The 11320-nt window shown below is 46.3% G+C and overlaps 1 protein-coding gene across 1 annotated transcript; it reads left to right on the forward strand.

The window, feature by feature from the left end:
* The first annotated feature begins 7473 nt into the window (after positions 1-7473).
* LOC106582180 (BTB/POZ domain-containing protein KCTD4) lies at positions 7474-9120 on the forward strand. Its single transcript, XM_014164991.3, has one exon. It carries the CDS (start codon positions 7519-7521, stop codon positions 8404-8406), a length of 888 nt encoding a protein of 295 aa, XP_014020466.1. The 5' UTR covers positions 7474-7518; the 3' UTR covers positions 8407-9120.
* Positions 9121-11320: the final 2200 nt, after the last annotated feature.

Below are 11320 nucleotides of genomic sequence, written 5' to 3' on the forward strand. Positions count from 1 at the left end.
GCTGAGGAGACATGTAAGAGGCCTGGCCCTAGGCGCAGGCACAGGACTCACCGGGCTGGCGGGCGGCTCTGACTGCTCCGGACAAGCGGGCGGCTCTGGCGGCTCCGGACTGGCGGGCAGCTCTGGCGACTCTGGACTGGCGAGACCCACTGGAGGCCTGGTCCTAGGAGGTGGCACAGGACGGACCAGGCTGGAGAGATCCACTGGAGGCCTGGTCCGAGGAGGAGGCACAGGCTTAACCAGGATGGGGAGACCCAATGGAGGCCTAGTCCTGGGAGGTGGCACAGGACGGACCAGGCTGGAAAGATCCACTGGAGGACTGGTCCGAGGAGGAGGCACAGGATAGACCGGGCTGTGGGGAGCACTGGAGTTCTAGACTTTACGCTCTTTACCCATACTCCAGGCTGAATGCCCACTTAGGCCCGGCACGGGCGGAGAGCAGGCATTGGGCGAACTGGACCCTCCCAGCGCCCTGGAGACACAGTGCGCAGAGCCGGTGCAGGATACCCTGGCCCGAAAAGGCGCACTGGAGACCAGACGCGCTGAGCTGGCACAACCCGTCCTGGCTCGATGCCTGCCCTCGCATGGCACTTGCGCATGGCACACCCCCCAAAAATGTTTTTGGGGCTGCCTCCTGTGCCCGTTGCGCTCCCTCTCTTCGGACCAGCGCCTCTCAGCTCTCGATTCTTCTATTTCCCATTGCGGGCAGCGATAATCCCCCGCTTGAGCCCATGGTCCTTTCCCATCCAGGATTTCCTCCCAAGTCCACGACTCCAGATAACTTTTCTCCTGGTTCTTAACCTTGCTCTGCTCCTTACTCCACTGCTTGGTCTTCTTGTGGTGGGTAATTCTGTAACGGCCGTTATCAGAATTAGACCAAGGTGCAGCGGAGGATGTGTTCATCATTAGAATTTGAATGAAAAGAGAACACTACAAAAATAAACAAAAACGACACAAAACAGTCCTGTCAGGAAAACACACTAACAGAAGACAATTACCCACAAAACCCCAACGAAAAAACAGGCACTTATGTGTGACTCCCAATCAGCAACAACACTCTACAGCTGTGCCTGATTGGAAGCCACACGGCCAAAATCAATGAAACAAACCAACATAGAACGCCCACCCAATGTAACACCCTGGCCTAACCAAAATAAAGAACAAAAACCCCTCTCTATGGCCAGGGCGTTACAAGCTGCCTTTTGGCAAACTCAAAGCGAGTTGTCATGTGCCTTTTACTGAAGAGTAGCTTCCGTCTGGCCACTCTACCATAAAGGCCTAATTGGTGGAGTGCTGCAGAGATGGTTGTCCTTCTGGAAGGTTCTCCCATCTCCACAGAGGAACTCTGGAGCTCTGTCAGAGTGACCATCGGGTTGTTGGTCACCTCCCTGACCAAGGCCCTCCCCCGATTGCTCAGTTTGGCCGGGCGGCCAGCTCTAGGAAGAGTCTTGGTGGTTCCAAACTTCTTGTATTTAAGAATGATGGAGGCCACTGTGTTCTTGGAGACCTTCAAAGCTGCAGAAATGTTTTGGTACCCTTCCCCAGATCTGCGCCTCGACACAATCCTGTCTCGGAGCTCTACGGACAATCCCTTCGACAATCCCATGGCTTTGCTTTTGCTCTGACATGCACTGTCAGCTGTGGGACCTTATATAGACAGGTGTGTGCCTTTCCAAATCATGTCCAATCAATTTAATTTACCACAGGTGGACTCCAATCAAGTTGTAGAAACATCTCAAGGATGATCAATGGAAACAGGATCCCCCTGAGCTCAATTTCGAGTCTTATAGCAAATACTTTTGTAAATAAGGTATTGTTTTTTTATTTGTAATACATTTGCAGAAATTTCTAAAAACCTGTTTTCGCTTTGTCATTATAGAGTGCTGTGTGTAGATGAATAAGGAAAAAAATATAATTTAATACATTTTAGAATAATGCTGTAACGTAACAAAATGTGGAAAAAGTCAAGGGGTCTGAATACTTTCTCGAATGCTGCCAAAATTATAATATTTGGTTATTCTGTCTGTGCAACTTGACTAAATCAACACAGAAAGAGGTGAAATAGGTGGCACCACCCTAGCTGAGTACTCCACAGCCAACACTCCAAAACTCCACTCATCAACTGCCATTGGAATGCTCATCAACAGCTTGACATTTCAAACTGTAGTGATTCGTCTGTTTGGGTTTTTCTTTGTCATGAAGTGTGTGTGTGTGTGTGTGTGTGTGTGTGTGTGTGTGTGTGTGTGTGTGTGTGTGTGTGTGTGTGTGTGTGTGTGTGTGTGTGTGTGTGTGTGTGTGTGTGTGTGTGTGTGTGTGTGTGTGTGTGTGTAACAAGGGGGCGGGGATAGGTTCACAAGATGGTATGACACACTTTCATACAGAGATAAGGGGATGGATACACTCTGTCGAGACTTCGCCCAACAAACGTTCAAGAACAGCCAACAACTACTGAAGTCCAGTTGGTGTCCGTTGGCGTTAGTTGGCTAATCTCATGTTTTGTTCTACTGAAACAAAATGTTCAGTTTTCATTTGCTGGTGCAGTTAAAAATCTGCAACTTTTACCAGGTGGCTCCGGATAAATCACTTTACAGTCAAATGTCACAGATCTCACTCACTCACTAATATCCATTACTCACTGTTTTCACAAATGGACACAATTATGTGCAATTATTGCATGATAAGTGCTGGAACACTTGTCGGCACATCTCCATAAACACGCCTACACACAAACGCATTTTCAACTTCAGAGCAGCCTGCCTCTTGCTAGTTACCCACAGTGGCTAGGGTCGCCTGGGTCAGGGTCGAATAGGAGAGAATAGTATAGAGCTCCTCCTCTAAAGGCTCACTCTTATTTTCAATCTCTTCCCATCTTCTCCCTCTCTCAAGGCTCCCCTCTCCTTTTCCATCCTCTCTCTTCCTGTCTTTTGTCTCTAAATCTATCCCCTACTCTATCTCCCTCTCACTAGATTGCTCATGCCTCTTCTCCTGTAGGATTGTTTAAGACTGGGAGTGTTACGGATTTATGTCCGTTTAGCGTGGAAGGGCATTGGTATGTAGGAGAGCAAAGCTGCACATGCAGAGATGGAAAGAGGGATGAAGTGGAGCAGAAAGAAAGATCAGAATGAGAGGAGGAGTAGGAGTAGGAAGACTCAGTGAGGTGGAATGGCCACAGCACTTGTTGCTACAGGCTGCCGAGCAAAGAGGGAGAGGAACGGCAGGAGAGAGAAAAGAGGGAGAGGAACAGGAGGGAGAAAGAGGGAAAGAGAAGAAGCTTCCGCTCCCTCCCTCATCTTCTCCCACAATCTCTAACCTCTTATCTGCTCCAAGGACCTTCCTTAAAGCACACGCACACACACACTCTGCCCCCACTCCCACCACAACCTAATACTTATCCCCAGACATCTCCCTCTCTGTATCTGAATATTCCAGAAGAGAATGTGAGCCTTCATATTTCTCAAGCCTCTGTTGAATCTCAGATAGACTACCAAAAACCATCAGATATAAAAGTGTCTCAAAGGAATGTGTTGAAAACTGGCAAAGGTGATAGATGATTGCGATATTTATCCTTGAGGTGACAAGAAAAGAGATTGACTACTACTATCAGCCTGCATACAGGAATAAGAGACAGCCTTATGATCTCTCAGATTACACAGTAGTGTCTAACCTGAACCTAACTCATGCACCTGCTCATAATTCATTTTAAATGTTGTTTTATTTAAACAGGGAATCCCATTGAGACCAAGGCCTCTTTTACAAAGGAGTCTGCACACAATCATACAAATTCCAAATATTTCCAATTCCAACACAATAAAAACATTTGAAAAACAACTTAAGAAAAGTAACTTACAAAACACCATCTTGAAGAAAAAAAACCATTAAAAAGCGGCACCAAAACATCCGTGTTCTGGAGATCATTACACAAGGTGCAAAACCCCCCCCGCAGATCTAGCTAACTCAGTGGACACCAAAGGGAGTTAGCTATCCCTGTGAACGGGTCTTGTCTGGTGACTCGTCTGTAATTTAACATTGAAGTAAGGTATGGCAGAGGTTTGCAAAAGAGGGATTTATAAACTAAAAGAGAGAAGTGCACTGATCTACGAGACTTAAGAGAGGGTCAGCCTACTTCCTGATAAAGAACGCAGTGATATGTACTAAACCTATCGCCCATAATAAAGCAGAGTGTGCTCTTATAAACTGTGTCCAATTGCTTCAATAGTGGCAGCTGCATTCATACAGACAATGTCGCCATAGTCTAAAGCCGGAATGAATGTCGACTGAATTATTCGTTTTCTGCTATTTAACGAAAGGCATGCCCTATTCCTAAAGGAAACACATGTTAATTCTTCATTTCTCAACTAATTCATCAATATGCTTTTTGAAAGATGGCTTTTTCATCAATTCAGATATTCATGAGCGCGGACATGATCAATGTGGGCACCATCCAATGTACATATGCTTTTTGGAAAATAACAGTTTTACCTGCATTAAGTACCAATTTCAGTTCAACAAAGATGTTAACCAACCATTTTTTTTTTCTATTGACAACCCACACAACACTATCTTACTATCCTACACAACACAGCCTTGGAAGAACAGCACTATTCTTAAGGCTGTAATGTCTCTCAATAGCGGAAGAGAAGTAGGGTGACTGCATGCCCAAAGCGATCTCTCTGTAAATATACTATCTATAAATTACTTCACATGAGGGGGTTTGGGGGGGGATTACTCAGAAGATGGAAGAGAAGACATCTTTATAAACAAACAATCTGCTGTGAGGAGCTATTCATTTACTCCATTACCTGTATCACAGATACCAGACAATATTTTCAGCACCCTAGGGTGTAGATGTTTCCTAAAATATAGCCAAAATCAGAGCGTGTTTGACATAGATAGAACCCATGTGACTGACAGAGTTTGAACCCAGGTTGTCTGTACATATCCAAACAGTGTTAGCCTGCGGAACTAAAGCCTAGGCATTAGCTTGAGGAGCTCTGTCAGTCACAAGTCTTCAGGTCTCAGGCAAGACTACCTTACCACCTCCGCTACACACACACACCACATCTATGTTCCTCAAGGCTACAGGTCTCAGGCAAGACTACCTTACCACCTCCGCTACACACACACACCACATCTATGTTCCTCAAGGCTACAGGTCTCAGGCAAGACTACCTTACCACCTCCGCTACACACACACACCACATCTATGTTCCTCAAGGCTACAGGTCTCAGGCAAGACTACCTTACCACCTCCGCTACACACACACACACCACATCTATGTTCCTCAAGGCTACTGTTGCTATGCGAGCTTCACTGCAGTTTGTGTTACAGCTCTGTCTTGGCCAGTAACATTATGAATAATTCAATATCTTTAATGAAAAGAGACAAAGTGATTTTACTGATGGGAATAGACAATACCATTCTCAGTACTTTCTGAGAGAGAGAAAAAAAAGAAATGAAATAGATTCCGACATGAAGTTGAACAATTATCCAGAGTAACAATGGTGTGAAAGGGCTGGGAAGGAAAGCAGTTCATCCATCCATCCATCCATCCATCCACCCACCCACCATCTCTTCTCTGCTGTTCTCCCATTCGCTGTTCCACTGTCTCATTTGCAATTCTAATACAGGGATGATTCCACTAATCATATTATGATTAAAAAGCACCACGGTACGGTAGAGCCGCCTCGTTGATCGCCGACTTGCCACTCAGACGTCACCATGGTGAGCTGTCGCCCCGGAAATGAACTGAACGGAAAGGGTTGTCAGACTGTCACACTGATTGTCCACAGGTACGTTCATTGAAGGGGATGGGTGAATGGAAGTCGGGCCTCCACTTCTGGAGATAAGACAGAGGGAATATTCTATTTGATAGGTTGTGTCTCTGTCAAGGCTGTGTGAGAATGTTCTACACCTGGATTCTGGGGTGATTGCTTGGTTTAATTACAATTTTAACACCAGCATACACACACCAAAGCCTTCTATATAACTGTGGACAACACCAGACCAGCTCCATCAAACAGACTTCACACTGAGAGAAAAGACAACCTAATTACACATCTATCTCACTGTTTACTATAATGACACTTCTGCCCCCAAGGGAGAATGTATGCTAAAGGGAGAGAAGAGGGGGGGTTGACAAACATCACTGTCTGTCTGTGACAGCCCATCACCTGCAGGACACTCTCTCACCTCTGGGAGCAAAACTGTCAAACACACACATCACTATTTGTTACAATAAGTGTCAGGCGAAGACATTGTCCAGACAGTTTGTCATGGTCAGCCCATGTAGAAAGACATATTGTACTGTATTATACAGTATTGATTTAAGCTCCTTGCGCCATGTTCTGGAGGCTAACAATATGAGTCTATGACTCACCATAATAATTCACAAGGCCTTTATACACATCACAAGCCTCTCTTCCTTATAGAGCAGTAAGAGACATTACCCTCAGTTTAGACCTAATTACCTTCCAGTCAACTCTCGAGGCTGTGGGTGGATACAGGAAGATGTGGACTAATCAAAGACCCTGCAGGCTCAGACCCTGCCTGCATGCATTCACCAGTAATTAGGCGCACACACACACACACACACACACACACACACACACACACACACACACACACACACACACACACACACACACACACACACACACACGTCTCTGAGGGGTTTACTCTTAGGGAGATCTTAACCAACTGCATGCAATCTTTGAGAGAAATCAGCCAATTTGTGTAAATACACTCTCATTTACATAAATACACACAATCTGCCCACTTATCCCTATCTCTCTATCACACTGCCAGTGAATGTGCCTACCATGCTGCCAGTGAATGCCCACCAAGCTGCCAGTAAATGCCACCCTGGACAAAGCTGTAAACATGGTTTGTAGCACACATCTGACTGCAGAAAGTCTCTACAGCAGAGATACTTACACAACTACAGTCTATCTACACCAACAGGTTCCTAGGATGGGGTTGGGGAGAGAGGTTCCCTGGCACGACAACCTCCTGTGTCTGTGTGTGTGCATATAGGGTGTGTGTGTGTGTTCAGGGGCCTCCTGTTGTCTCACGTGGGGAAGCACAGCTGGGGAGCTTTTTCATCAGCGAGAAAAGAGGGCTAATTACTAAGATTGGGAGAGAGAGAGAGATGGGTAGAGAGAGAAATAGAAGAAAGAGGGAGGCTGGAGGAGAATGAGAAAGGGGGAACGAGAGAAGATGGCGAGAGAAAGGGGACAAGACAAAGGGGAAAGAAAAGAGGGGGTGTAGAGAGTAAGGAGAGAGCGGTAAGGAGAGCACCTGCCACCCTTTCTACTCATCGCTTTCTCTCTCTCCAATGCACACACACTCCCTCTCCTCCCACCCTGTGACAGAGGGTGGCCCCCCTCTTCCTCCAGCAGAGATGCAGAGAGAGAGAGAGAGAAATAGAGAGAGGTAAGAGGGAGGGAGGGATGTAAGAGGGAGGAGAAAAAGGGAGAGGCAGACTCATTCTGCTACCAGTGCGCTCTGCGCTCCTCTCTATGCCAGTACCTCTCCGAGTGGCTCCCACACACACACTCACTTTTTACTGCACGCTACACACACTTATCCTGAGGACCACAGACACAGACAAAGAGACTGTGCGGTTGTTGAGCGGCATGGAATGGAACCTCAGAAGGATGGACAGTGAACTTAGTCAGATCAACTCGGACCTGCTGCAGCCCAGCAAGAGCATCAAGAAGCCCTCGTCAGGCACCATCACCCTCAACGTGGGGGGCTTTCTGTATGCCGCGCACCGCACCACCCTCAGCCGCCACCAGGGGTCAGTGTTGGAGGAGCTGGCCAGCGGCAAAAAGACCGTCCAGCACACTGACTCCATGGGCAACCCCTTCATCGACCGTGACGGCCCCGTGTTCCGACACATCCTCAACTTCCTGCGGACCGGAGACCTGCAGCTACCCGACGACTTCCGAGAGGCGGGCCTTCTGAGACGGGAAGCAGAGTTCTACCGCCTCAGCGGATTGGTGGAAGCCATTTTGGAGTGGGAGGAGCTGCGGGCGGTACAGCGAGAGCCCGCCTTCCTGGAGGTGACTGACGAGAGGTCACAGGGCTTCAAGGTGTACTGTAGTGACCCCACTTTCATTGACAAGGTCAAAGGTCGCCTGGTTCAGATCTCAAAGAGCCGGCTGGACGGCTTCCCGGAAGAGTTTGAAGTGTCGTCCAACGTGATCCAGTTCCGCCACTTCATCAAGTCAGAACCGGGCTCCAGGCTGGTGCTGAAGCAGGACAGTACCTTTGTGTGTACTCTGGAGTGTCTGAAGCTAGAGACGGTGATGCTGGCCCTGAAAGCTGGCTTCTCTATCATCACCTCTCTGGACAGCAGCAAGGGATCTGTGGTGGCCGCAGAGGCACTGCACTTTGTCAAGTAAGAGAGGGAAGAGAGGGGAAGAGGAAAAGATGGGGGAGAGGGATCTGGGAGAGAATGGACAGGGAGGTGGAAAGAGAATGGGGCAGGTAACAGGCAGGTAGAGAGGGGAACTAGAGGGAGGAGAAAGGTGTCTGATTCCAGATTGACCCCTAGCCCCTGGGCTGGAACTGATGCAGGACAGCCCGTTTCTCTTCACTGCTGCAGGACAGAACACACACTCTCAGAGGAACAGTCTCCTACTGGATTGCATCAAGCTGCTTTTTCCATCCTGTCTGCTCCCCCTTCAAACCAGCCTTTGTGTGCACAGTGAGGTATTACAGTATGTGTGTTCAGTTGCTGTGTTTAGTTGCTGTGTTCTAGTATTTAGTTGTGTGACCAAGCCTTTTTCTGGATCCTGAGGGGAGTGGTAGAGTGGAAGAATGCACTGACTGACCTGACGGTTGCTGATTATTGGACAAAAACAATTGTTTTATTCCAGAAACTTCTCACATATAGCCTGACTGGATGAGAGGTGTGCTTTGCAGAAAATATACACGTAGGGTTTAGACCCAAGGTTTCAAATCTAGCATGATGCATGTGCAGTGAAGATTTTCAAATCAGAAACCAACTTTGTGATTGTTTGATCGCCTGTGCTGTGAGTGAGTAAATGACAATGTGTTCATTTGGATATGTGAATGTTTTGTTTTACACACAATAAAAGTAATGAATATTGTCAGTCTTTACATGATTATCTTGTTAAATATTACAGACATATAGCATCTGCAAATTGGTTTGGAATATTTCTTCCACAACACCAGGAATTTGTGTTCATTCTATTATATAGTACAAGGGGACTTGGAAATATAGTGCATTCGGAAAGCATTCAGACCCCTTCCTTTTTCCACATTGTGTTACGCTACAGCCTTATTCTAAAATTGCTTAAATGAATTGTTTTCCTCATCAATCTACACACATTACCCCATAATGACAAAGCGAAAAAACAGGCTTTTAGAAATGTTTGCAAATATATAAAAAACACCAACTGAAATACCTTATTTACATAAGTATTCAGACCCTTTGCTATGAGACTCAAAATTGAGCTCAGGTGCATCCTGTTTCCATTGATCATCCTTGAGATATTTCTACAACTGGTTGGAGTCCACCTGTGGTAAATTCAATTGATTGGACATGATTTGGAAAGGCACACACCTGTCTATATAAGGTCTCACAGTTGACAGTGCATGTCAGAGCAAAGACCAAGCAATTAGGTCGAAGGAATTGTCCATAGAGTTCAGAGACAGGATTGTGTCGAGGCACAGATCTGGGGAAGGGTACCAAAACATGTTTGCAGCATTTAAGGTCCCCAGGAACACAGTGGCCTCCATCATTCTTAAATAAAATTAGTTTGGAACCACCCTGACTCTTCCTAGAGCTGGCCGCCCGGCCAAACTGAGCAATCGGGGGAGAAGGGCCCGGGGGAGAAGGGCAATCGGGGGAGAAGAACCCGATGGTCACTCTAATAGAGCTCCAAAGTTCCTCTGTGGAGATGTGAGAACCTTCCAGAAGGACAACCATGTCTGCAGCACTCAGGCCTTTATGGTAGAGCGGCCAGATGGAAGCCACTCCTCAGTATTAAGCATGATAGCCAGCTTGGCGTTTGCCAAAAGGCACCTAAAGGACTCTCAGACCATGAGAAACACGATTCTCTGGTCTGATGAAACCAAGATTAAACTCTTTGGTCTGAATGCCAAGCGTCACGTCTGGAGGAAACCTGGCACCATCCCTACAGTGAAGCATGGTGGTGGCAGTATGATGCTGTGGGGATGTTTTTCATTGGCAGGGACTGGGCGATTAGTCGAGATCGAGGGCAAGATGAACGGAGCAAAGTACACCGAGATCCTTGATGAAAACCTGCTCCAGAGCACTCAGGACCTGACTGGGGCCAAGGTTCAACAGACAATGACCCTAAGCACACAGCCAAGACAACGCACAAGTGGCTTCTCTGAATGTCCTTCATTGGCCCAGCCAAAGCCCGGACTTGAACCCAATCTAACATTTCTGGAGAGACCGAGTAATAGCTGTGCAGCGACTCTCCCCATCCAACCTGACAGAGCTTGAGAGGATCTGCAGAGAAGAATGGGAGAAACTCCCCAAATAAAGGTGTGCCAAGCTTGTAGCGTCATTCCCAAGAAGACTCTAAGCTGTCATCGCTGCCAAAGGTGCTTCAACAAAGTACTGAGTAAAGGGTCTGAATACTTACTGTATGTGAAATTTCTGTTTTTTTTATAAATTTGCAAAGAATTCTATAAACCTGTTTTTGCTTTGTCATTATGGGGTATTTTATGTAGATTGATGAGGGAAAAAACTATTTAAAATCAGTTTTAGAATAAGGCTGTAACAAAATGTGAAAAAAGTCAAGAGGTCTGAATACTTTCCGAATTGCATCAATATTATGACAGCTCATTAAGGCAGAAAGATTTGACCATATGGATTTAATAGAACAGACAAGTAACTAATGCTGTAGATGTAGAACTATAATAGAGTTAACTACTTCCACTTTCCTTATTAACTGTAATGTAAGCTTCCTGTATTGGAAAATGCATCAGCGCCCAACAACTCAGAGCAGTTACTTCTAGCCAAACCCTCAACAGACAGGTTATTACGTCATGTCAACAACAGCATATTTGTAAGAATCTGAATTTAAATCAGAATTCCTATATTAATCTAAGACTCTCGTTTCCCATTTCATGATTTTTATAATCTAACATTTCTTATAGGAAGGGATCACTGGTGAGAAAGATCAGTGACTGACAGTTGTGCTGATGTGTCTTCTACTCCCCAGAGTTTGGAGACTGGTGATATTTAAAGAAGTGGGTCAGAAAGGCAATTCAATAAACGCTGCTCTCTTCCCTCAAGGTGGACCTCTTTTTAAATCC

This window comes from Salmo salar, chromosome 21, assembly GCF_965601325.2.
Source record: "Salmo salar chromosome 21, fSalSal1, whole genome shotgun sequence".
NCBI lineage: Eukaryota > Metazoa > Chordata > Actinopteri > Salmoniformes > Salmonidae > Salmo > Salmo salar.